The sequence below is a fragment of the Centrocercus urophasianus genome, unplaced genomic scaffold, assembly GCF_019232065.1.
Source record: "Centrocercus urophasianus isolate 14NV4802_14NV808 unplaced genomic scaffold, USGS_Curo_1.0 seq_13, whole genome shotgun sequence".
Lineage (NCBI taxonomy): Eukaryota > Metazoa > Chordata > Aves > Galliformes > Phasianidae > Centrocercus > Centrocercus urophasianus.
In genome coordinates this window covers 41,585,437-41,613,396 of record NW_024884475.1, presented here as the reverse complement: position 1 = coordinate 41,613,396, position 27,960 = coordinate 41,585,437, and the positions used below count along the sequence as shown (strand labels likewise).

The following is a 27,960-nucleotide window of genomic DNA, read 5'->3' as shown; positions in this document are numbered from 1 at the left end:
GCATAGTCCTAAATGTGGCTCTTATTATAAAGGTGGGATTCTTTATGGAAAAGCTATTCAGCATATGAAGTGTTTAGGCCCAGTGCTTACAAAGGAAAGGAAAACTCAATGTGAAAGAGAATTGGAAAGGTTAGCCCCTAAGAAACAGTTTAATCTAAAGAGGAGAAAATGCCCTCAACTGGGAATATTAAATCTGATCCACATTTCATTCTTTTGCAACCTCTTAGGTGGCCCTTTATGCATTCAGAATCTCTGGGCAATGCACTCTCCTGCAGTTCTAGGCATGACCACAAAGCTGGGCCGTGAGAGGCTCTGCCTGGAACCAGGGAATTGTGCAGGCATGTCAGGATGAGTCCCCACCACTACCCTGCATACAGCTTGCTCCGTGCTTGTCCAAAGCCTGCTGCAGCTCAACATGCCATCAGCACTCTCCAAATGCACAGAGCCCACACCTCTCTCATATAAATAACAGTTAGCTCATCTTTTCAAGCCTTGTTTGACATGGGAATATCATGTGCTTTCCAAGGAAAGGTGGTCTCTCAAGTACTTCCACCTTACTTCTCCCACCGTCTAACAGCTGCTCTTGCAAAGTTGCATGTGTGGGCTTTACTGAAAGAGGACTAACCTGTATTTCTGGATCCCATCCTTCCTGCCTTTCACTGCTGCCTAACTCACATATTTCCTTTGGTTTGGTTTGGTTTTAGGAGCTGTTTAAAAGAGAAACAAGGTTTTTACGTAGGCATTTTCTTCAATTTTTCCCCTTGTTCTGTCACTAACTTGTTTTTTCTATTCCGTCTTTAATCTGCTGTCTTTATGGACTCAGCTTCAGAAAAGGGAGCGCTCTTGCAGGGCCTATGTCCAGGTATTTCTTGTGTTTTTAATACACGTCCAGTTGTTTGACTGAATGGCTGTGAAGTGGTTCTTGTCTGTCAATCTGATTTTTACTGTCTTTGTGGCAGCAAGCTTTAAGGTTAAGGTTACAGGATAATATGACTTCCAGTTATTCATTTTCCCTCCACACTTGCCCAGTTCCACAGACTTAACAAAAATCTTGGGAGGAAAAAAAAAAAAGAAGTGGGAGAAAATAAAAAGAACTCTGATAAAACCTGTTCAGCCATTGCAGTAAGCAGAACTATATGGATGCATAAAGAATGCTGAAGTCCTGCTCGCAAAGATGTTTCCAAACCAGTTGGGTTTCATTTGCAACATGTTACTCAAATAATGGCTGTATGCATATTCTTGCTTTTCCTTCTTCTCCTCTTGCACTTGCAAATTTAGAAACAATTCAAAATTGCGGCTCTTGGCATAAGGGAGGAGGTAGAATCATAATGAAATTCAGTGTCCTTACAGAGGGATGTAAGAAGGAGGAGAGTGCTGAAAACTAAATATAGGATTAGGAACATAACGTCCCATAAAGTTCACCCAGCTGCAGCCTGAATTTTGCAGGCTTGCATTGTGTTTTACATGAACAATGTCAAGACCCAGTGTCTTGGAAAGACTGCTTCTAGTCTTTACAAGAGTGAGGTCTTGGCTTATGACATTATTTATCCTGTCACCTAGGCTTTTATAGCATTTGCTCCAGTGACTTTTATATAAAGCTGTTTGTATACTACGGGTGAGTTAATACTGCTTTAAGAAATGTGAATGTTTTACCCCCTAATTTCTGTCTTGTGCTTATGGACTTCAGTGTTGTACTTATGGATGGTTGGTCATTATTCATTATGTGTGTGCAAAACAAGTGTGAAAGTGAAACCCACATTTCTGGAAGGGACTGCCTATGCCTGCTCTATTTCTGCAAAGTCAAGCTTCCTAGCCATATTGACTTTATTTTGTGAGTACATGCTTCATTTGGCGTGTGGGATTAGGTGGTTTAGATTTCTAGGGCGTTAAATATAACAGTGCACCTCTGTGCTGTTAGCCTGTCTGTATTTCCTTTGGATATGGTTGTGCCAGAAAGCCATCTCTCATCTATTTCCTTCCTTATACATTAATGGATAAAGACGAGTTGTGGAATTATACATTTGTGGCTGGTCTGGCCTTTCTTAAGATCCCAGAGAAGGCAACTAGAATTTTAAGGAATGTTTGCAATGCAGTACTTACTCTCCAGCTAGCTGTCTTGTCCACTGGTGAGAGTGTAAATGTGATTAGGCTGGCTTGACCATGGTTCATACAACCCTGTCGGGGATCTTGGGTACTGCTCAATCTGTAGTTGTCCTTTCCCTGGCTGCACGGGAACATTCTACAGACTTAATGCATGCTTCTGGTCTTTTTGTCTTCTTTCAAACAGTAGTGTATAATGGACATAATATACTCCACAAAAGTTTGGCATTGATATGTGCACAAACTTAAACTTACCCTTAATTTCAAGGACTCCTTGCCTTTCACTTGGAAAGGCTACTGGTGTGTTTAAACATTAATCATTTGCCTACCACTTTAGTAGACAAAAGCTGATGAAAGCTCATTGCCTGAGCTGTTTAGTATAAATATGGACAAAGCTGGTAAATGTATTGAAAAGGACAGTCTGGTAATGGAGGACTTGAAGAATGAATTGGATGACCTAATTGAACCTTTCGACTCTACTTTGTATTATATGGGGGTAAAATAATGTATCTAGACATATTTTCATACAGTATGTTTCCATTTGCAAACCATGTAGCTAAAGTCACAAAAAAATCTTGTGGGAGAGAGTTCGTCTGTAATAACAACTGAATGTGACTGCACATATTCCTGTTATATGCCACTTATGCTTCCCAGGCAGTGAAATGTCTGAACTGTCAAAATAATTTAAATGGAGAAGTACTGGACTTTTTGAAGTTAATGGGAGGTGGGAAGTCCCTAGAAATATGTCACCAGTGACATAGAGATTGAGTTTTCAGCCTTTTTGCCGTGATCTCCTTGTGCTAATCCCTTTGTCATGAAGAGTGTCAGTGACTGAAACCAACACACGGGGCTGTTGTATGTGTTGAAGTGTAGCTTCAGTCCTCATTAGACAAAGGAAAACACAGTGCAAAGTTTATATGAGAGATGCCCACTAACTGTAAAAATCAGAAGTACAACTGAAAGAAGGTGGATTTGAGAAAAGAGAGGGGAACTTGAGAAGATAATAATTACTAGTATCTGTCTTAATGGTTTATTGGGGCTGACAAACTTGTGCCAGTTGAGTTGTAAAGCCCTCTTGAGCCCATAGTAAATTAATAATTTAAATAAATTGGTAATCTTGTGAGTTAGTCAAAGATTAGACTGTGAGAATGCAGTATCAGATTGTCACCTTATCTTTCTTGGTAATACCATATTTTAAACTAATAATCAATTAGATTTGTCTGTACAGTGCTTCAATATTTCTTGAGTTGTAAGCTCAGGAATTTTTTTTTACTGAAGACAGAGCTTACAGAAGCCTCTCCGTTAGTGGAAAATGTGGTAAATGCTGTTTTTTCTCTCAAAAAAATAATACCCAATCTAATGGGTGATGTAATAATGCATGTTAATAGAATGACAGGACAGCCGCTTGGGGATTTGCCCATCTCAGTGACATTTAAAACACTTCCAGAGGAGCTTTAACTTGCAATAGTAAGAGACTCCTAGAGAAGGTGATATTGCTGAGGTGGATGTCCAGTATGCATGGAGCGAGCTTGGAAAGGTGTTCTGTTGGCTAAGGAGCGTTAGGCCAGGTGTCTGACTTTTCGGTGGCTGAGAATGATCTGTGCACAGATTCCTCTTGAAACTGTGTCTCCCTGCGTGATCAAGCCCACCTTTATGCAACACACTGTTCTTGGCACTCTATTTTGGGAAAGGAATGACAAAATCATTGTGCAAGAGAGTGAGTCACAACAGATGACACATTTGATGGCTGTATCCTCATTTGATGACTGGTGTGTGACATAAACTCTGAATTTCTTTCAGAGTTGGTGTTTGTTCATTTTTACAAACATCTTTCTCCTTACATTGAGGCTTTGGAGTAGTAGAAAACACTCAGCGTTTGTCTTTTGAGGACTGTGAAATTGGAATTGGTGTCAGAGATTTCTTCCACGCTCATCAGCAAGTGACACAAATGTGCTGTTTCTCAGTTTCTCATCCTACAAAGCTGTGGGCACATTCGCAGAATTGCAGAATTGTAAGGGCTGGAAGGGACCTCCAAAGGTCATCAAGTCCAGTCTCCCTGCAAAGCAGGCTCCCTACAGCAGGTTGCATAGGTTGGCATCCAGGTGGGTCTTGAATATCTCCAGAGAAGGAGAATCCACACTCTATGGGGTGAATCAACCTCCCTGGGCAGTCTGTTCTAATGCTCTGTTACCCTTACCATGAAAAAGTTCCTTCACATATTGGTGCAGAACTTCCTGTGCTCAAGTTAATAGCTGTTTCTCTTTGTCCCGTCCCTACAGACAGCTGAAAAGAGGTTGGCCATGTCCTATTGACTCCCACACTTAAGATATTTATAAACATTAATAAGATCCCCTCTCAGTCTTCTTTTCTCAGGGCTGAACAGTTCACTCAGCCTTTCCTCACAGGGGAGATGTTCCAGGCCCTTTATCATCTTTGTGGCCCTCTGCTGGACATTCTCCCTATCTTTTTTGTACTGACGAGCCCAGAACTGGATACAGTACTCCGGGCCTGACCAGGGCAGAGTAAAGGAGGAGGATCACCTCCCTTGGCCTGCTGGCCATGCTCCTTTTAATGTACCCCAGGATCCCATTGGCTTTCTTGGCTACCAGGAAACACTTATGGCTCATGGCCAACCTGTCATCCACCAAGATCTCCTGGGTCCTTCTCCACAGAGCTCCTCTCCAGCAGGTCATACCCCAACCTATACTCATGGTTATTCCTTCCCAAGTGCAAGACTCTACACTTGCTCTTGTTAAACTTCATCTGATTTATTGCTGCTCATCTCTCCAGTCTGTCCAGGTCTTGATGAATGGGAGCACAGCCTTCAGGTGAGTCAGCCAATCCTCCCAGCTTTGTATCATCAGCATTCTTACTGAGGGTAGACACTATCTCCTCATCAAGGTCATTGATGAAGATATTGAACAAGACTGGACCCAGCAGCAACCCCTGGGGAGCACCACTAGTTACAGGTCTCCAACCAGACTCTGCCCCACTGATCACAACCCTCTGAACTCAGCCAGTCAGCCAGTTCTCAACAGACCTCACTGTCCAGTCATCTGTCTCACGCTTTCTCAGCTTCATTATCAGGATGTCATGGGAGACAGTATCAAAAGCCTTGCTGAGGTCAAGGTAGATGACATCCACTGCTCTCCCCCCAACTACACATCTGGTGATGCCATCATAGAAGGCTGTGAGGTTGGTCAAGCGGAATTTTCCCTTGGTGAATCCATGCTGACTATTCCTGATGAACTTCTTCTCTTCCATTTGCTCAGAGAAGGCATCTAGAACAAGCTGTTCCATCACCTTTCCAGGGACAGATGTGAGGCTGCCTGGCCTGTAGTTTCCCAGATCAAATGAATTCCCCTGGCTTCTGGATACACAGGAAGGATAGTAAAGAAAAAAAAAATATGAACACTTAGTACAGTAAATGAGGCCCTATTAACGTGGGAAAAAAAATAGAAGTTTGCTGTAAGATTTAGTAGGTGGAAACAAGAGCTTAATAAAGGCTCATACCACAGAGACCAACCACGTGGAGTCCTCTCAAGCACAGATGTGCACTTGATTGCAGTCTGAGCTCACCTAGTTGGTTTTCTTGGATATTTGGGCTGGAGCTTGGGGACATCATGAAACTGATGTCTTTCTCTGCAGTGCCAACCAGCAACCCCTTCCTGTACATAACTGTGTGCTGCATTTGAGAGACGTTGCAGAAGTCAAAAACTTCCCAGGAGGTTCCCATTCTTCTTCTTTTTGGTAGAGGTACCACCTGATCCAGAAAGACCACAAGCTTCTGGGTACAGATATCATCAGAGCCACAACCAGGCCAGCACTGAGCTCCTGGCAGAGTCAAGGTGGCAGATGGCAGGTGGCTACCATCAGAATTGTGCTTGTTCTCTTGGAAGTTTTCTGTATGCTTCATACTTCTAACACAGGCTGTTTGAATTGCTGTACTAAGCAAAAATGAAAGGCTTTCCCCTAAAAAGTTCAAAGGCATTAAGTTTCGAGCTGAGGAAAAGAGGAGATTTTTTTTTTTCTTTGCAAACTTAGTAGCTCTTAGCAGATAAAAGGTGTGTCTGGGACTTTGCCAGTAGTATTTAAAGTGGATTAATTCTGTTTTTCCCACTTCTTGCTTGCTTGCTTGCCCAGCTGGCCTCAACTTCTGTGAAGACTAAACGAAAGAAGCTCTTGAGACAGAGAATAAATTGAATTATGCCACATTTAGTTGTGTTCTTGTTGTGCCTGCAACAAGAAAGGCTCTAACCTCCATTTATAAAGAAAGGGGCAAATTAATGAGGATTTTCAAGTTCCTTGTTTGGTCACTTAATTGGCTATATGACAAAGAGCTCTGCGGTGCGTGTCAAACAACTTTCAGAGTCCTCTAATGATTTGTGCCTCACTCGACTCCTGATGCTATTCTGCACAGCCTGTCAGGAGAGGTATCGTTGTTGAAGTGGCTGGAATAAATTGGCTAGCAGTGTGCATACAATGTAGTATATTAACTATAGCTATGGGGAGTACTTTTAGCAGCTTTTTCAAGGTATCTAGATGTTTGGCTATAAGCATCAAAGTGCTCCGGACTTTCATTTAATGTAATTAAAAGGACATCTGAAAGAAGTGTGACACACAGCAGGGTTCAGCGCTTGGGCAGCCCTTTGTAAAAACCCTGTGAACTTAATATACTTCACAGCTTGATAGACCCACACTTGATTTATGTCAGTAAGAGGAAAAATATAAATCCCCACCCTGTGTGTTTCTGCTGCATTGAGCCTGTTAGGGGAGAGGAGGTTCAAAGCAGCGGCCTTTGGTTTGTCACTGGAGTCCAAAATTTTTCATGTGGATATTGGAATGTGACCATATATTCCTCTACCTACAACTAAGCTTCATGTGCAGTAATGCTCTCACGTGTAACAGCAAAACTGGAAAAAAATCTAATAGTTTTTGTGTTACTGTATACTCACTTTCTGCTTAAGGCTGAGTCAGCCCTTAAGCCTGTAGGCACAGAAAAAAGTCTCAGTGTGAATTGCTGTAGAGACCAGTGGGAGATGTCCCTTTGATTTGGACCACTGGGAGAAAAGATGAATCTCGCAGATGCCCTAGGAGTTCTCTTGAAGGCTATGGATATTTCATCAAACAAGCATTTATTGTTTGCAAGTCATTTTCCTTTCTTTCTACATCTTTGCTCACTTCTCCTGTGTGATTATCCTAGCAGTTGCTAGTATGGTCCCACATCCCAAACAGTAGGGCAGCAAATACAGATGATTTATAAATGCAGTTCTCAGCTTATTCTGTAGGGAAGATCTCATTAGATGAAATAGATCGTATGTTATTTCCTTCTTGGCAATCAATTCCTTTTATTTCAGTCCTACTTAAGGCCTTCTGACCTTAAAATATTCTTCCTCGTATACTAAGCAAAGCAAAGCCATAACCTGTAATTTATAACCTTCTTTTATTTCTCAGATGTCCTTTTTTTTTTTTCTTTTTTTTCTTCTGTGCTCTCATTAGGAGATTATTAGTAGTTCAAGGCCAAGATTGCAAACCTTGCATGCCTCGTGCAAGACCATTAATTCCATACTTAAGCGTTTTGTAGATGACCTGATTTTAATAAAGGTCAGTACCTTTATTCTCAGTGCATTGAGTTCCCAGTACCATTGAAATTGAGGCTATTTCCTATAGTTCTTACATTGGCAGCAGAAACAGCTTTTCCCCTGAATCTATGGAATCACTTTAGAAATTCCTCCTTAGTGTCAGAGGAAGATCTCCATTTGCCTTCACCATGAGTAGTAACTGTCGGTTTTGGTTCAGTTCACTGAAACTGATGCCATCGGTGGTCAGTTACCTGCTTTGGTAGTTGGTGTAGACTGGTGCCTCTGGGTTACTTCTGAAGGCAGAAGTGAAGATCAGCAGTATGTATGCTAATAAACTAGTTTCTTTTTCAACTTCTTGTTATGGTTAAGCTAGATTCAATTTAAATATGTGCTTATCCATTTCAGTGAATAACAGATGTTTTACGATGACCAAATTGTTTTGGAAAAAGCCTTAGACTGGCTGGGCTTCCCTGTAAGCTGTGGTCTTGTGCTTTGACTAGATACTAATTTTAATTTGGAATTACAAGAACAAATGACAGGAAGAAGAACCATTGGAGAGCAAAGAGCCTTGTCAGACATATTTGAATACACATTTCAGCTAAGAAACAAGATGTAATATTATTGTTTAGCCAAGACAACATTTTCTTTGTTTTGGGACCTGAAGAAGTAATGTGTGCTTACTTTTCCCCACATAACAGATGACTGCTTCAGCATGTGCATTTCTTGCTGCAAAGGGATCAGGGTGTCATTTATTTGTCACTTTGAGGCCAAACGTTTCTTGAGCTGGTCCTTTTCAGTGTAATAACCTTGCCAAGGCTGGCTCTCCTTGTGTGCCCAAATACCTGCTTTCATCCAGGTCTTCTTACCTGGCTGTCCATTTAGGCTGCACCAGGTATATTCGGAGTTAATGGGAGTTCCTTTTTTACTGGAGCTTTTTCTGGCCAGAGGCAACAATTGCAAACTTCCAGCAGAATTTGTCATCAGTGGCATCGATTGTGCCTTTTACTCAATTACTTTGGAGGTTTGCAAATACTGATATCTTAAAAGGGGGTTTGTTTTAGCACTGTGTGTTTCATTTGAATACAGAGAAAAATTAGCTGTTCTTGAAGGCAGGTAAGCTCTTTTAAAGCACTCCTGGTTTCTAGTAGAGAAAGGGAAAAAGAAGAGCGTAATATTGTGATCACTGAACCATACCTACATTTCAGTACATCTGCTGTCTGAAGTATTTTTCATATTCACTGTGCACTTTAGACCTGAAAGGGTTTCGTACTTTTTTTCCTCCACCAATTTACCATAAAACCTCAGGCTGCTATTAAAAAGTGGGATAATAATGTTTTGTGCATGCTTTGAATAAAGATGGTGATGCACTTGTTTTGGAGTAGCACCCAGAGGCATCAGACAGGACCAGAACTTCAGACAAAGCACCGCAGTCTAAGGCTGTAACTTTGTGGTTGCTCTCTGTGGCCTTAGCACCACTGTTCTAAGAAAGCATGAGAAGGCTTTTCTCAGCAAACTATGCCAACAAGCAGCTTTTGCACAGGGGTAATTTTACAAGCAGTGTTTGTTTCACACATCAGTTCTGACTTTAGTATACCAGTGCAAAGCACAGCTTTGTTGACGTAGCTCCTTCTGTACTAATTTTTGGAAGTGCATTGCATCAAACATTCCCTTCGGGTCAAGGAAGACAAGTGTTAGCAGTGTGAGATTGGGCTTTAAAAGTTATAAAATGCATTTCTTTTAATTAGAGATGTCTTTGCAAAAGTGGTGCTTTAATGCCAGAGCTGCTATAGGAGCTGAGGCCTTGATATAAGTTACATGCAAAATAATTTATAGTTCATTTTCAGTCTGTTCTTAAGGAGGTGCTGTGTTGCAAAGAAGGATGAACTGTGAATTTGAAAATTACTCTGCAGAGGGACTCAACCAGTATTCCCTGAGGGGCCTGCTGGTATTCATTTGGCATAAAGAGGTATTTTCTCACATACCCTTGAAAACATGCTCTAACAACCAGTTCATTGGTGTCTTGTTTTTTTTTTTTTTTTCCTCTGTTGGCTGCTCAGCAAGAGGACAAAGTGAACTATAAAGATTTAGAACAGAGCACCCTTAGGACTTGACTGGAAGAGGGCTGCTGTTCTTCTAAGGTTAGGGTTGCTGTGCTTAAACAACATGGCACAATGAGCTCCAGTCCTAAATTTGACAACGAGATTAGTAGGACTAACATCTTTAGGTGATTTCCAGGTTCAATTCCCATGTAAAGACAGATTTTACATTACTGAATCTATTTTTGTCAAAGGGTAATGCTTTGGGGTTTGATATGATGAGAGATAAGCCAATGGGTGTGGTATCACTGAGTATATCCTCCCTCCTAGGTTTAAATGGTGTGTCACATAGTCATGTATTTTGGCCAAGTATTTCTAGAGGGGCAGGACATAAAAATAGGTGGAAAAGCAAACTTTAGTTTTAGAGGATGAAGCAGCTGTCACAAAGGAAATGAGTAGGATATATGTGATCCCCTTTAGGAATGCCTAGTTACTGAAGACTCTTATTTACCTTTCGACAATACTTCTTTTAATGCTGTTTTATAAGTGTTTGAGAAGGAAGTTTTACATTTTGTTTCTGTTTTGTCACCTCAGGACAAAATTGAAAAATCATGAGCCATAAGTGGGGGGAAAAAAATTCCCTCTGCTGTTTATAACATTTATTTATGTTGAAATTACACTCTTTGGTGCTATATAACTAATAATAAAAGAGTTCTCCACCATGGATTTTGTCTTCTATACTTGATTTGTCCAATTGCAATCACGTTGGAGATAGTGTATTAGACACATTCGACCTTTCATCTGACCTTTCATGCTTGTTCTTCACAAGTTTGTGTTTAGGGAGTTTAGTATTTAATATATAGGTAGCCTGAAATCTTAGCATAGAGCCACATCTACACATCCCAGGATAAAAAGACAGATGGAAAGTCTTCTTTCCTGTCTCCATTCTGCAGTGCTCTTCTTCCTTCATTTGTTCACACTTCTCAAGGTCTCCCTCAGTGTAATTTCTGTTGCTTTTATACTTCTCCCTGGGCGTGTGCATACTTGTGCTCTTCATTCTTTAAACCCCAGCAACCTTGGCATTGGGTTTTGTGGTTTTTTTTCCCTGTAGGGGAAATTGACATATACTGTAGCCCATACTTTTGTTTTGCCTGAAGCTCACAAGTATGCCATGGTTCCCTCGAAAGTTGCTCACCCTGTTGAGCTGTGTTTGGAAGAGAAGAAAACTAGAGCAGCAGAAAAGCTTTAGAATGGGAAAGAGGCAAGGTCTTCAGTGAAGTAGATGTGCAGAACTAGATCAGAACTTCCTTAGCTCCCTTTGAAAATCCCCACCTTCATCAAGGTCACCAAGGATCTCAGGTAACACTCATCAAGTCATCCGCTCCCAGGAGCACCTATCTCATGCCTTCCTTATTTCAAAGGTCCTTTGTCAGGGCTAATCCTGCTTGTGTCTGAGAGGCTTTACTGGGAGACTGGCACTGTTGCTTCTTTGCTAGAGCTTCATCAGTTCACAAAGTCGTTGAATCTGGTGGCAAATCAACCTAAATCTCAGCAAAATGCAAAGACGCAGGCCAGTCTGTGTCCCATGTGCCTGTTTTCCCACAGTTCCCTTTCTCCTATTCAACTTTTCCCAGTTGGCATCTGTTTCTCAAGAGACACTGTTGCTTTAACAGCTGTTTTGTTTCATTTAAACACCTACCTCAGCTCCTGTCCAAAATGCAAACATTTCATTAGCACCTCATCTCCTTGGCTTCAGCCCACAGCACTCAGCCATAATGAAGTGCTGCACTCAGAAATATAATGTGGGGAACACTTGATTAATGCACTGAGGCAGGTGAGGGGATTGACCCTCTGGGAAAAGCAATGGACTAAATTCATCTTGGATGTATTGCCAATGATGACAGTCTACCAACTTGCTCAGATATGTGTTAGGGACCTGAACTGAAGTCCTTGGAAATCCTTCTGGAGGTTTAGAGTCAGGCCCTGGATCCAGGGTGACATGAAGTGGCTACTTTCAGGCTTGTCACTTGAAGATGCTACTTGGATGGAGAGCACAAAACACTGTGCACGTAAGTGAGAAGGTGGCACATAAGGCCTGCGTGAGGTTCTCTGTCAGGCTTTGTATGCACACATAATTTGTTAAAAAAAAAATTATATATATATTACTTTTCTGAGGAAAAATCTTTGCAGCATGTGTTTCACTATAACAGAAATATCTTGGCATCTGTTTCATGTTTAGACAAATAGACATAACCTTTCCATCCAGAGCCAGAAGCTAGATCTGCTGCAATGACTATTCCCACCATTCAGATATTGATAAAAGTATCTAGCATGTTGTTTTAGTAGAGATTTAAAAACAACATTAGTAGCTGAGCTGAATGGATGTAAGGTAAATTGTAGCCTGCATGGTAACATTGAAAGGGGAGAAAAATCCTAATATTCTGCTTTCCAGGAATATAAGATCTTTGCAAGAAAAGACCATGTTGTGTAGAACCTGTGCAGCAAAATAGCCAAGGTTTTTGCTCACTGTGAAAGAGTAACACCTTCTTTCTGTCTGCAAAGAGATAAGCTACTTTAGTAAACCACAGAATTTTATGAAGAGCTGCAGCAATCAGGCTTCAAGATTTTAAAACACCAGAAAAGCATGCTGAATTGCAATGGATTTTTAGTATTTCTTTAAATTAAAGTTAACCATCTTTTCCTGTATACATACCGCATTTGTTAAGATGATTTTTAGACTATTCAAGAATATGTGTTTAATAGTCAATTTAAGAAATTGATTTATGGCTAATAAGTTGTACTTAATAGCAAATGGGGAAGGGATCCCAGTCTTGCACTGTAAAGGCTTCACAGCAAAAATTTTTTTGCAGTAGCGATAGAGGAAGAGATTTTCAGCCATTTCAGTTTGCTTCAGTGGTGGAAGCATTGGCTGCTCTACCCTTTGGAAACCAAGCTATGAGGCTCAGGAAAAATGCCTCTTAAGCAAGGCAGATCTACTTAAGGTAAAGGAGGGATTTGGCATAAGAACAAATGAATTATTTTGTCATGAATTAAATTGGAAAGTATGGGCTTTTTAGTGTCAGAGCAGCCCAATTCTGGCTCAGTCTTCCAATAGGAGCTGCAGTGGTATGAGAAACTTTTAAACCTGAAGGATGTTTAGGATGAAGATGCTCATGACATTGTCTCCGTTAATTGTCTTTTCTGGAATCAAAAGCACCAGGAGTGGCAGACTCAGCTGCCTTCACTTTTCTGTGAACATTGCGGTAGCTGAATCTTCCTGAAGGTCACCTGCATACAACAATAAAATTTTATTCTGGTTCAGTGTGATTTTATTCTTCCTCTGCACATTTGTATCTGACCATGACTGGTGAAGGGGAGTCAGGATGCCCAAATTCACAGTGCCTTGTGATGCCATTGTTACTCTCTTCCTTAGGGTTCTGCTAGAGAGCAAGCCATGCTGCATCCTCTCTCTATTCATACATCATCTTGAGGGTGGGTTTAGAGACAGTAAGGAGTAAAAACTGAAGTGTTTCCATGAAAGTGACCCGCGGAGTATCCTTTAGGCTTGCAGCATGTAGAAAGCCCACAGGACTGTCTGTCTTGAAAAACAGTACTTTGGGTTTGATGCCTATGTTTGATGCCTGATGCTTTCAGCATGCAGAAAATTAAGAGTGGCAGCTTCATCTTAAAGGGAAGGTTGGTTTATGCAGTCAGTGATAGCTGGCATTGGAAATGTTTCTTTGTGGGGCAGGCCTGCCGGATGGCTGACTCTTTCCCAAATTGAGATATTTGAAATGGAGCGTCTTATCTACATCTCTATGGGCACCTGCTTGTTCTCTGAATGAAGGGATGTAACTTAACTGTTTCTGTGTCTCAGTGCCTGTTAGAGATTATGTGGTGGGAAACGCTCTGGAAAGAGCGTAGCCATTGCAGATGGATGCTAGAGAACTTCCGTGAGTGTCCCAGCCTGGCTTCTGAATCTTATTGCACAGATAGCAGCAACTTACTTCACAGATAGTTTTTGAAGTATATTTTCCTGCATGTTTCTTTAGGGATTTCCACATCCCCCTTCCACCGTCCCTGACTCTTAATTCCTTCTTAATCTGAGCTGATGGTCATGGAAGCTGAAAATCAAGTAAAATCAAGATTTCCTCCCACTCTCATCTAATGCAGTAAATGATGACTAGCTTCATTGTAGGCTGCACCAGTGGGTGGGGAATGACATGCTGTCCTGTCCCTATGTGTGTTGAGAAGAAAACTGGGCGTATGTCAGAGGTTTCAGAGGTGCACTAGGTTTGCTCAAGCCCTTTCTTACTCAGTTCCTCTCCTTTGCAGGCCATGGTGGAAACGGTGAACAACCTCCTGCAGCCGCAGGCTCTGAATGCCTGGAGGGACCTGAATGCAAGTGAACAGCAACGTGCAGCCACCAAATTGCTTGACACTGTGGAGGACAGTGCCTTTGTGCTGGCTGATAACCTGCTGAAGACTGACATTGTCCGTGAAAACACCGACAATATCCGTAAGAGAATGAGCCCATAGATACTGGGAGCACCAGAGGGAGAGTAAGGGTTGTGAAACCTGACTTCAGTCTTGGCTCTACATTAACTGGAGAGCAGTGTTGGATGTGTCTTGGCCATTGGTGTGAAAAACTTAGAAGTCTTTCCAAAAGAGCCTAAGGGAATAAGATAGCTCCCTGTCCTTGAAATCCCATGGGAAAAGAGAACTTAAACTGCCTTTATTACTCCTGGCTTCAAGTGCAAAATCTGTGCTAGCACACTGAGAGTATTGTTTCACAGGGAGATGGTTCATCAAAATGCAATTGTGTTTCATTTCATACAAATTTGTGTCTTTATTTGGCTGATTGTTGATTTTAATTAAAAAACAAGCATGATGGAAAGCACCAGAACTCCCACTGTGCATATGTAAAATGAGAACAACTCTTCTTTCTTTTTCTTTGAACACAGATCCCAAGAACTGATAACATTTACAGAAAGTACCAATTGCCAGTGGCAAAGAACTAGCATTTTCAGATTTTCATTTTAACCATTGTCCTTAATATCCTGAGGTTCTTCTTTACAAGAACTAGTTGTCTTTTGTCTTCCACAGACAACTGGATTTATTTTATTTTTTAATTAAATCTGAAACTTCTTCAGGGCAAAGATTTAGAAAGAAAGAGTCTAGTGTGAAACCTTGTAACTTGATTCCTCTACTTTCAGATGGTCTGGAACACCATTTTTTAAATTTCAAGTATTGTGTAGGTAATTATTTTCAGTAGTGACTTTTCTTTCTGTTGGTCTCTCTTGCAAACAGAGCTGGAAGTTGCAAGACTAAGCACAGATGGCAATCTGGAAGATCTGAAGTTTCCCCAGAACACGGGCCATGGGAGTGCCATTCAACTTTCGGCAAATACCTTGAAACAAAATGGTCGGAATGGTAGGTACAGCACCTCTGGCCATGCTGGCCTTCTAAATCAGTTGTGCTTCAGGCATTGTTTGTGAATGGCTTGCAATTATTGTTTTGTTTTTAACCAGTTATAAGTTTAGTATTAATCACTGTTATTATTTACGTTAATGTTAATGTTAGTTGCCCAAGCCCTTGACTGAAGGCTACATTGGTTCACAAGGAATGTATTATGTTACCAAGTGACTGACAGCCTTCAAAAGCATCATATAGTGGTAGAAATACACCAGATCCCTACACGACGTGTTTGTTGGGGCACAGTGCTGCATCCAGAGAAGTACTTTTAACTAATGTTATTTGCCGTGGAAGCCTTCCTTCCCATGGAATAAGAGCCTTGTGTGAGTAACCTGCTTCACACTTGGGCACTGTGCAGGTTTCTGAAAGGAAAGGAAAGAAACAATAGCAGCAAATCTTAATAATGTGTCAACATGGCAGAAAATCTTGGTTAACTGTTAAGAGTTTGCATCTTTAGTGCCTTCCTCTCTGAAGGTTTTGAACCTACTAATATACCATAAATTTAAGATGATACTGAGTGTGAATAGTCTTCAAGCTGTCTGGTTATTTATTTCCAGATCAGAAATTTGAGCAGATACATTTGTTGATCTCTCCAGCCTCGCTATAAGCCAACTTTAAACTGCCATGCTTTCTACTGATGGGACTGACATGGTCCTGTTTATGAGTTCCTTTAAAGTTTATACTTCATTCAGTCACTTTACTGCTCTGCAAGGAAGGAGTGTGCATTTTGCAATGGCTGTTTTTTCAAGATTAAGCTGTATGTAGGGGAAAAGCACTCTATTGCAGAGTTTGATCACTACACAGTGTAATAGGACAGCATTACAGCCAAACTAGATGCATTAAAACTGCCAAAATTGCAGACAATTGCTGAGACAAAAATTTGATTCAGTGGCTGAGAAAGAGAGCTTTGCCATTGGCTTCCTTGATGGGTTTTGATACTTTTAAATGCAGAGTTTAAAGAACAGTGTTTCTTTTAGAGTTGGTGTAAAACCCGAGATGAGCAGCAAAATTCCAGTGGGATAGGCATTTCACCAGTGAGCTTTGGAGAAGATTTGTGGAGAAAGAGAATTGTGTTGGCAGAAGGAAGGAAAAGTCTTTATTTCTAAGTATATCAGTGGAGTTCTGGTCAAATTGAGAGAGCCCCATCAATTTTTATCAGCTTGACATTCACCTAGAGGTTTCCAAACAGCTATGAAAGAAATTATTGTAGAAAAATTAAGCTTGGGAAGGACCTTTGGAGTCATCAGTGCTTCACCTTCTGCAGAAGCTGAAGTGAAACAAAAAATATTCCCCACAACTTGTATTTATAAGACAAACTAATCACATTTGGTTCTTATTTGAAGTCTGTGAATTAAAACAGGAAGCGAACAGGATGATCTCAGCTAAAAAAAAAACAAAACAAAAGAAAACAAAACTAAAAGTTGACTGGTAGTGTGGTGCAGGTTCCCTAGTGGTGGGTATTTATGGGAAGAGGGTTATATGATTGACAAATTTGTGCTGTTTTTGTTTTGCTCTTCATATGAGATTGGAATTGCATTGGAAAGTTTTGGATTTCCTCTCCCAGAATAGACCTCGCACTTCTCTGAAGCAGTCCTGATTTATTAATGGGGGTTGTGTTGGACTAAATTATAGTTTTACACTGCAACTCTATGGCAGGCCAGAATGAAATATGTTTCCCAAGCGTTGCCTGGAGAATAGTGTAAAGTCAAGTGGGAAATGTGTCGCCTGGCCTCTTTTCTCTGGAGTCAGTTTTTCTACTGATTCCAAAAATAAGCTCACCTTTGCTGTCCATCTACTTCAGTGTGTTTGCTTAAAAGAGTTTGTTTTGCAGTGGCAGCCCTTGCCTTTTCATCCTTGGACCAGTCAGTGTATTTCAGGATGCTCACTGGTATAGGCAGGAGAAGGTGAATTTTTCATACACCACATCTTGATTCATTCATGCTTTCTCCCCCCCAAAAAATTTAAGTTCATTCAGAGAAGAAATTTGTCATCAAAAATGAAAGCCAGTGCACTAAGCTAGATGTCTAACTTCACGCTGCTCTCCTAGGTGAAATCAGGGTAGCTTTCGTGCTGTACAACAACTTGGGCACCTATCTCTCCACGGAGAATGCTAGCATGAAATTAGGAACTGAAGCGATGTCTACTAATCACTCCGTCATCGTCAACTCCCCTGTCATCACGGCAGCAATAAACAAAGAGTTCAGCAATAAGGTTTACCTAGCTGATCCCGTGGTCTTTACTGTCAAGCATATTAAGGTGAGCAAGTTTGAAAACCAATTTTTTTTTTTTTTTTAATTCTGTCTCTATTATAAAGTGCCACAGAAGTTTGGTGATCTGAGGCCCCCAGCAGTCCTTGATTAGATTTTGAATTACGCATTTGTTCCTCTGCGCTTTGAGTTGTTTATGGGGAATATCTCTTTTGTATTGCATTAATAAAAGTAAAGAAAGTCTCCTTTGAGCTGATGTCCATTGCTCAGTTGCTGACATACGTCATTCTGTAATTAAAAACCAACAATATATTAGAATGGGCCATAATATTATTTTATCATGGTGGCAGGGGATATTAGAGGGAAGTGGAATTACAGTGAAAAAGGACAGCTAGCACTCCTGTTAGCCAAGCACAGTCATTGCTAAAGTTGATTGCTTAAAGCAATTAATTTCTCCGCTCTGCAATGCAAATGAAGCAATCTGGTTTTGAAGAGCTGAATTTAGTCTATGTCTGAAATTAATCAAGAACAAAGAACTAGGTTTGTATTAGCAATGAGAGCAGCAACAACCTAACTTTCTCTGATGCTGACAAGTAATACTCGACTTCGAAGTCATTGTTGATTGTTTATCTAAAATTAAAGAGTAAGAGTTACAAAGTGCCTCTGGGGGGGAAAAAAAAAAAGGAAAGGTAATGTGTTTAGAAATCTCTGAAACCCTATCATTTTACTGCATTTGCTCATTGCTTCCCTGCAGCAGTCAGAAGAAAATTTCAATCCAAACTGTTCATTCTGGAGCTATACTAAGCGTACCATGACAGGGTATTGGTCCACCCAAGGATGTCGCCTCCTGACAACTAACAAGACGCACACCACATGCTCCTGCAATCACCTAACCAACTTTGCAGTCCTGATGGCACATGTGGAAGTTAAGGTAAGCTTTGCAAATTCACAGGCTGCCAATGCACTGAACAGTTGCCAATATAACAACATGTTGTTACTGCAAAAGGCAGCTGAGCAGGGAAATTGCTGTGTCACAGTAACTCTAACGGTAGAAACTATCTCGTGTAAACCTTCTTTCTGCTATGGAGTGAAAAAGTAGACAGTCACACCTGTGCAAAGACTGCACTGATCTGGCATGGGCAGTTCAGAACTGCCGATGACTGGTGGACAAAACTGGCCATTGATTCCACACATCCTTTGCATAACTGGTCCATAACATATCCTGGCTCGATCCTTGCTCTCAGGGTCCTAGCTGTACCAGCAGGGAGCAGCAAGCACCTGCATGGTGGAACAGGAGCAAGCAAAGACTGCCTTGTTGGGTGTGAGTTGAGTGCCTTGCTTGCAACAGCTGGAAATACATTGCACATATCTGTGAGGTGTATGTGTAGAATCAGAACTCTTTTCCAGCCATCAACTATGGGAGAAAGATACATTATTTGTGTCTCACAATGTGACAGCAAGCTACACATTAAAAAAAAACCAAACCTCATTATATCATCCTGTCTTGATTTTGCATCCCCTAAGATTGGTACATACCAGTTAGTTCCTTTGCCTGCACCACCTTTTTGGTGTAATACTGCTTTCTCGTATGAGTAACCCCATTGTAGCTAATGAATTTGTTCCTGAAAGTAAACATTCCTCATGGTGGTAGTGGGGAGAGAAGTGCACATTTGGGATATTTTTCAAGAATGAGGCAATGTTTGAGTTATCTTTCATTTCCTGAGCTGTCTTTTCTGTCTTTAGTTGAAAACAGTTCCACTTGCTGTAGAAAGGAGGCCCTGATTCCTGAAGGACTTCGGCCTTGTGATTTTCTCTGTTACACTGTCTCCATTTTGTGTGCCTTGCACTGCAGCTAAATTGACCATTCTGAGCTAGATCCTTCTGTTTGGGCAGACCATTTTAGTCACTTCTATGGCTGCATTACCACAAAAGCTGTTATGGTTATAAAATACCTTTTCTTAAATAGTCTGCGGCTATCATTCCTTTGTATACATTTGTTTCACTTAGTAATCTGAAGAGGAATTTGAAGAGCTAAAATAAAGTATATATTAAAGCACTGTCATGCATGACCAATGCTCAACAAAAAAGAAATGAGAACCTGGCAGCTCATTTGCCACAACAGCTGGGTCCAGCTGAGAGGAACAGGATAGATTTGCTGCTGCAGGATTATGTATCTTTTGTATTCTGTAGGAATCACTACCAGTCAAGGAGCTGTGTCATTAAATGGCTATGGCATTATCCTAGGAGTTGTCCAAATAAATGGTCAATTCAGAGCGTGTGTTTACAGGTTAACAGTATTCTGCAGTCTTAGAATGTTTTTGCCAGTTTCTCATAATTGCTTGAATATTCACAAGAAATGTACTTTTGGCTGCTTATCACCTGCCTGGAGTTAACAGATATACCTGAGTCACTGAAGTCAGAGGCTGCACCTGGGAAATGCAGATAGCTTTCCACTCCACTGATGTGAATGAGCATGATCTGCATGGTGCAGATACAGGTTAGCACTGAACAAGCCTCTTCTCAAACTGCAGCTAGGTCAGCCTTGTCTGCATGGCATTTCACATAAACCTCATTAGACTGTTAGCACTGGTGTTATCTCATCTTGCAGAAAAAGAAGGCAAGACCCTTGCTTGCCCATGCTCAACCAACAGGTTGGAAAGACCTGCAGCTGGAAGCTTGCTGAGTTCAAAGGCAGTGTGCTATCTGCCTGTGGATGCTTCTGGATGTTTGCTCTTAAGACTTTCGGGTCATGTTTTATAGCTTGGCTGCAGCCAAAGTGTCAGTGCTCTAACATCAAAATTGGCTTCACTTTGCTGATTCTGATGCAACTGGACAGCTTCCTGGCATGTTTGTTTTAGTGATCATGCCAGTCTGAGGGTGAGGGCAGGTGGGTATCCTGCAAACAATTGCAACTCTTCTCTCTAGCTGCTTGTCACCTTGCTCTTCCTTGTCCTACCTGGTCTGCTCTGGTCTGCTGGTGGAAACTGGCCATCTGGCTATCTCAGTGCAAATGTAGGAAAATGTGTCACATTTCTTATCCTGCTACAATGAGTTCTAAAAACTTTCTAGCTGAAAACCTGCTGCTTTGGAGAGGTAGTGGCTTAAAAATAAATGGGAATTGTTTGCATCCAATCACTTACAGCCATCTCTTGCAGATATGCTCTATTATCTTTTTGTTGTCTTTCATCTTGTACAAAAAGGCAGTTTGTGCATCTGAATTCTTTTAGTTGTCTTTGAGCTAGGGCAATCCCTGGGGAAAGGATGCTGTGTGCTTATGCAGGACCTCTCACAGTGGTGTTGGGGACAATGGACTAGCATCCCTAAATTGAACTGTCCTAAGCACTATTAATGATATTCTGACATTTTTGCCGCATTAAAAGTTTTCTCCTGTAATTAGTATCTTTGATTTACTGAGTTAAGGTTGGTGTATTTTTGGAAGCATGAGGAGCTTCCTTTGCTGTAATGAGTATCCTCAACACCCTACCTAATGAGACTGAACACTGCGCGTCGTGGAAGATGGACATCTGAGTCCTGCTCCTTAATCAAAAGCCAGCACCAATCTGACAAGTGTCACTTCTGCTCATGAATGATCTCCTTCCCTGGTTGCATGGCAAAAGAGCGTGTTCTGCAGAGGAGACCTTGGTGGCTGCTCTGGGAGTTATGGACTGGGATTTAATTATTAGCAGATCGTATGTGGCAAGGCGGAGCTCGGAGGTAGCACCCCTGAGCAAATGATTGATGGCCATGTGGCTCTCAACTCGAAACAGCAATATGTCTTTGTCCAAAGGAGCAGAAAATGTCATTGACTGACCACGGGCGTCAGGGATTTATTGGTGTGCTTCAAGAGAAGGAGTTGCTGGGATCAGTTCCAGTCTTAACAGAACTCCCAATTAAGAAGAGGGGACTTTACTTTGAAGATACCTTCTGACTGTTAAAATTAGTCGGGCCCAGAGTTGTTTATGTGCCTAAACTGAAAGCCTCCCTTTTTTTACATAGGGATTTGGGCATACTTGGAACTTCCCTGGAAGTGACTTTGGGCTACAGTGCATGGTGGCTGTGGAAGAAGGCATGTCTAGAAAAATCCTGCCCTAGATATTCTTTTCCAGGGCTGGGACAAATGTATTTAAGTATGGTAAACAGCAGTGTCCAAACCCAAGAGCTTGCAATGCATGCAGGGAGGACTTAGAACTGCTGGGAAGAGCCATGTGCGTGTACCTGTTGGTGCATCCTCCCAGTGAGGGTTGACCTTCAGTACCCACAGGGGTCCAAATTACACTTCTGGACAATTTTTCAGGGAAAATGAGAACCTCTCGTTGAATAGAAAATTTAAGACTTGGAAGCAAATCACTCTTTTCATCAGCTGGGAAGTACATTTGGCCTTTGTTATTGCAGTCTTGTGGATATTTTGTTAAATCATGAAGTACATTTAATGTAGATGAGGTCTGTGTTAAATGTCTATCTATTGTTTGTATCAGTGAAATGATCGTTACGGCCCTTAAATTCTATAAAAACATTGTAGTGCTCATGCCAGGAGAGGAAAGCCAGTAGTTAAATAAGTCATTCTTCCTATGTAATTGCTGCATGTTTTTTCTTCAAAATGTTTTTCATATAAGCTTGTGTTTTGCATCATAATAATTATAGCACTTGCATCTTTAATGTACCACGGGAAAATATGCAGCCAGAAAACAAGTTCAGTGCTAGTGGAAAAATGCAATCAAAAAAAACCACCCAAAACAGAATAAGCAAGGGTACCTCAGGGTAGATAAATGTTGCTTATCAGTGTGTAGTGAGTGCCAGAGCTTACTCTTCTTTAAGTATATAAATAACTGAAGAGGAAGGAAAAGGGCAAAAAATAAAGGTGTTTTAACAGTAGCAATTAGTCTGTAGCTTTCAGATGTTATTCTGTATGACACATTACATCATGCTAATTATTTGGGGAATTAAACTATAAAGCAAGACAAGGAGAGAAAGGAATAAAAATATATGAAATCTAAATAGAATACAGTGGTCTATTGCCTAAAGCAATGCAGCCATTTCAGATATAAAGAGCAAACTGAAGTTATTGCAGTGCTGGCTTAACTGTATATTAGCACTTGTGGGATTAAGCAGCAATGAAGGAAAGCAGAAGCGGGTGCAGGATCTCAAAAACACTTAACTACAGAATTAAATTACTGGAACTAATATGTGATGAATTTTGCAAGACAAATCATTCTGTACCATTAAAAGAGTTCTCAAAAAGAAGTATATTACACGTTGCAAAAGGTAACTTATTGTAATGTTATTAAATAAGAACTGTTTTAATTAAACAGAAAAGTTATTGAATCTACTTGTCTTCAGTGGGATTTTAAAATTCAGAATACAGCTGTATTTGAGCTTGTGTTATGAAATGGAATCTGTGATACTAATGAACTTCAAGAATAAGGGGATGTAAAATGCACATCTGGTTATATATTGCATGCTTCTGCTGTTATGAATGTCTTACCTGCAAAATGCTGTTAACATTTGTGTAGCCTCCCCTAGAAAACTACACAAGCCCTGTTGGTAAGAAAATCTATCATAGTCTCTGACTGACCTATCATGAATCACAGAAATTACCTATACGAAGCCTATTAGGTCAAGTAATCTGTGCCTACAGGGTCAATTCAGAGCGGTATATCTGGCAATAATCCTTGAGCTTTTTGTCTAGGTGAACTGTAAATCACTGCAACAAGTTCCTTGAGTTCCCAACTCTTGGTTTGACACACACCATTTTGAAGTGAGATGTAGCTCAGTCTTAATATTCCTTGTTCTGCCATCACTTCTTGCTGATCTGCATCTGTGCATTCCCTGAACTGCTGGCCCAGATGTGCTCAGGTAACAACTTCAGAGTGTTCAGCCTGAAAAAAAAAATTAGAGCCTGCCTTCAAAAAGATTGAGACCGAATGCTGGAAGCTGCAGCATATTTAGTTTTGTTTCTTAGTTCTCTGCTTACAGGTGCCAGAAATTTGAAAGCACAGCAACTCATTAGCCATAGCTTCTTTTTCCCCTCCCAGTTCAGTGGGTATTTATTTACTTAATATTGACAGCAACTCATTAGCCATAGCTTCTTTTCCATTCCCAGTTCAGTGGGTATTTATTTACTTAATATCATCCTTCTTGGTTCTTTGGTCCATGAGCTGTGGCTAGATCCATGGTAAGAAACGCTGCCACAGATTAGGAACAGCATCACCCTGCAGGATTATTTGATCCTCTATCCTAAAATTTAGGATGGAAATAGTTCTCATTCGCCAACACTGTGCCTTGTCCTGTTTATTGCCATCCCCTTCCTTTCTCGCTAAGAGTAATGTTTAAAGCAAGCTCCTCCTTGATTGGATTTTCGACTTTTAAACACATTATTCATTTCTGACTATGTGGACATCTATTTGCCCCTTATGTCTCTGCGCCCGTTTTGTCCTACCTCCCCTAAATAAAGTCCTTAAACTGGGGAGACTGTAGTTGCCTTGATCATATTTTTTCAGAGTTGCTGTGTATCTCAACCATTTGGATTGCCTCTTTGACATCCAGTTTAAATCTCATTTTTGAAAGAGATGAATAGAATGAAGAAAGAGAGGAAAAGGTTATGCTTTGGCTCTTTAAAGAATAAGCAGGGGCAAAGGGGAATGAGATGCCTCATAGCTTGTGCTGTTCCTTATCTTGGAAGGTAGCTGTATGTATGAGGACTGAAGGGAAGGTTATGGTATGGTGTAGCCCTATCCCTGCTCTCCTGGAACTGGGCTGGGTAAGGCCATCAGTGTGACAGAAGGAGCTGATGATGCTGTGACCAGGTTTTCTGGGAAATCAAGTTAATGAGCCAGCCGCTTGGCTGTGTAGGCATCTACACTGTAAGCTTGGCACCACCACTATGGCTTGTTTCTGTAGTTAGAGATGCCTTATAAGTAAGCAGAACTGTGCCACTTTACCAACTCCAGCCAGCAGGAGAGGGCCAGGATGTTGCAATTACAGATCCAAACCACTTCTCCTCACCTGCATAACACAGTGTGATTTGCCGCAGGAAAGCTGCAGCACTGTCAGCACTGAGATGGAAACTTGGGCTCTTCCCACCCACCGTATCCACAGCATGGTTTAAAGTGCATGGTGAGATGAGATCTGTACCCATTTCCCTTTGTGTATGCCCGTGTCACATTATTCTGGCAGCTAAACCACTTTGCATGAACGCTCAGAATTTGGAGCCTTATTTAAAAGATAGTAGTGAGGAGCCAGTGACATTGCACATAGGCTTTGAGGGGCATCAGGCTCTATTCCTGGATTAGGTTCTGACAGTGCCCATGAAAGCAGGGCAGAGCTGTGCTGCCTTTGCAGAGCACGAAGGGGATGCACACCTAGGTGGCTACTGTTTTCCAGCAGAACAGGACTGGCTGCCTCCCTTGGTACATCTTTGGAAAGGAAGGACAGGATGGTTTCTAGGGCAGTGGGCTCCCCTTCCCAGCACATGTCCCACTTGGCCACAGAGGAAGGAAAGCCCCATTGGAATGTGCCTGCATAACTACAGCAAGCAGTGTTGTTAAAAAGTCCAGGAGACCTTGGGGTTTCCTCCCAGTCCAGGAAGCCCAGCTGACACTTTTGGCATACCTACAAAACCATTTGCTTGTAAAGTTAAATCCTTTGTGCTTTGCCATGAAGCATTACAGCTAGGCTATAGAAGTAATCCTCTCTTGACACCAGTGATGGGAGAAGAGGACAGAGAGAGCCTAAACAGCTTTGGAGAGCTGCAAATCTGAGAAGTTGCAGAAGCGGCAGTGTGCAGGAGTTCAGATCTGTCCCATTGGGTCTCTGCCCAGCCCTGCACTGCCAGCTCTCACCAGGCACCGAGTGGTCATATCTGAGTGAATCAATGACACTGTGTTATTTACTGCTTGTTTATTCCTCCATCTCCAAATATATTACTCTTTCCTTTCCTGAAGGGACAGATTAGGCAAAAGAATGTGTCCTTTGCTGCTGGCAGCTTGGTTTGGCTGCTGTTTTCTTCTACTGATGTTTTTAATAAGGGAGGAAATGGCTGTTCATCTTGGGGAGAGCCATTCTGTCATAAGCTGACATTCCCTGGGATTTGTTTTTATTAGCTCAGTTCTGCTGTGCCAGCGCTGCCAGAGCTGCTCATTGATTTCACAGCCTGGATAATGGCTTGGTTGCCTGTTCGTCCACTGTGGTGGCTGTTGGGGTTCCTGCAGCTCCTCCTGCATAGGTTTCTGACAGCACGGTTTTCCACCAGCTCTTGGCCCACCTGAGCAAAAGAAAGGCTTTACTCCAAAGCAAAGGACCGAAGGAGCGTTTCCTTCACTGAATTTGGGGTCGGGTTCTTCCGTAAGTTACAGTTGTAAAACTTACGTAACAAAGAATATTTTTACGTCTACATTTTTACAATGTTAGTGCAAACTTTTCTGCTTTTAAGCCTGCAATGCAGTTTTGGAATCCAAAGGAATACATCCACCTGGATGTTATTGTGTAGTTCACTTAATAATTGTTCCTATCCTGAAAATAATCAATGTGTCAACTTACCTTTAAAGCTAGCATGGCTTTAGCTGTAACAACACTCAGTGGTTTGCATAAGGGACCATGAAAGTCTTGATATACAGGTCTTGGCAGTCATGATGCATTTGGGCAAGTTGGTGTTTGATACTGTCAGGAAATTGATACTTGTCATGACATCTGGGATCTCCCATGGGTTCTGGTTGCCAGCATCTTCAGGAGATTATTGAGAAGAACAAGTTGACTGTTATCAGCACTCTGGTGGTTTTGAATGTGTTTCACATGCTTTAGGGACCTTAGGGCTTGCTGGGTTCTACAAGGATATCATTAGTGTACATGTCAAAGCTATTTTGTCCTTGGTCACGGAGTGCTTGAACTGTGCTGGGGAAGAGCAGGGTAAAGAGAAGATGTGCTTATTTTGTGTGTCTCAGTGGTTGAGGGAATGAGCTTAGATATTGCAACCCAGGCACAAAATGTCAGTGTACTATTTATTATACTTACCCTGCAAAGTCTTGTGCCAATTGGGCAAACCAGACATTGCTGCCGTATTTGTTATGCAACGTTACAGGTGATAGCAAGGATAATCTCAGAGTATCGAGGAGTGATTACCTCAATTCCTCCTTTTTCTACGTTATTCCTGCAACTAGCACACTCTCTATGGCTAGTGGCAGGGATTGGTCTCTTCTTAGAAAGAAGAGTATTAATTTTAAGGCCAGTTCTCTATAATGTTTTCCTCATTGACTGGGATACTGGACTTGAAGGTATACTGGGTATATTTGTAGATGACACTTATCCGGGAGGAACTTTTGACTCCCTGGAGGATAGAGAGGCCTTGCAGAGAGATCCTGACAAACTAGAGGGCTGGGCCACATGAACAAGAGCAAGTGCTGGATTCTGCAGCAGGGAGGGGGCAAGTTTGGTTATGTGTACAAATTGGAGGACAAGAGGCTGGAAAGCGGCCTTTTTCTAAACTTTGTCTCATATATGGGAAGAAACCCTGAGTGTTCCTTTTGCTAGGCTAGCTGTGCCTTGGAATTTTTGAGTCTGTGCCACTGGGCTCATGTCACCCACTCTTCCAAAGCCCTCATGGTTGTTGTCTCCTTACATATATACCTGCGTTAGCAGATTGTCCTGCTCTCCCAGTCCCAGAGCCTTCTGTCACTTTTGCCTGGCAGGTCCCTTTGCTTAGGTGAGCTGGCAGGGCTGTTCAGAGAGACGTTATCTGCTGCTCCTCTGCAGACTCAGATGAAAAAGAGAATGATTTGAAAGGCTCAAGGTTTGCATTAGCATGTTTTTGTATTGAATTTAGAGGAATGGATGAGCTGAAATGACGCAGATAGAGGAATGTGTGGCCACCAGGAAAACAATGTGCACTTAGTCTTCTCGGTTTGCTGGGTGCTAGAGGAGCTGCATGGAACAGGCATTTCTATCATGGTCAAGCGCACTAAGCGCACAAGGATTTCATGCCTCAGTCCTGTACTTGATACACCTAGCTCCTGTGATATCAGAAATGCTCGAACAGTTCTGAAGGAGCATTTGAGGAAAGGAGACTTCATCTCTCTGCCTCCTTCAGAGAGTCTCCTTTGAAAGAAAACTTCCAGCATGGAAGAGATGGAGGGGAAATCCACTCCCCATCTTTCATTATCATTTGATGCCTATCACTCATGCTAATAAAGCCAAAGAGCTGAAAGATTTGAGTTGTTTCTCACGGGTGCTGACATAGCAGAGTGTATATCAGGAAAGGCCTGACATTTGATGTGGCTTTATCATTGGCAGGCAGGCAAAGAAAATGGATAAATTAATCACCTTTTTCCCTCCATCTGTCATAGGTTTTTATCCTACAGGGAGGAAAATGTTTCCAGTTTGTCCTGGCTTTTTGAAGTGTGACACTATTGTATTTGCCAGTCTAAATAATGCCTAAGTCATCAAAATGCCAGAAGTGGAGGGAAATGTGAAAAGGCCCTGGAGACTTCCAGGCAGTCTTTTACTCAGCTCTTTGACTCTAACTACTTAGTCCTGAGCAGCCACTTTGTGACTTTCCATGTATTTCTCTTT

General features: G+C 41.6%; 1 protein-coding gene across 1 annotated transcript in view; it reads left to right on the top strand.

Annotated features, from left to right (window-relative positions):
* Positions 1-27,960, top strand: part of ADGRL3 (adhesion G protein-coupled receptor L3) — a 304,411-nt gene that overhangs the window by 219,996 nt on the left and 56,455 nt on the right. The window contains exons 10-14 of the mRNA XM_042811914.1: positions 824-862; positions 14,054-14,237; positions 15,029-15,151; positions 17,241-17,449; positions 18,155-18,331. Of these exons, the coding sequence (XP_042667848.1) occupies positions 824-862; positions 14,054-14,237; positions 15,029-15,151; positions 17,241-17,449; positions 18,155-18,331 (732 nt within the window). The remainder of the gene's footprint in view (positions 1-823; positions 863-14,053; positions 14,238-15,028; positions 15,152-17,240; positions 17,450-18,154; positions 18,332-27,960) is intronic.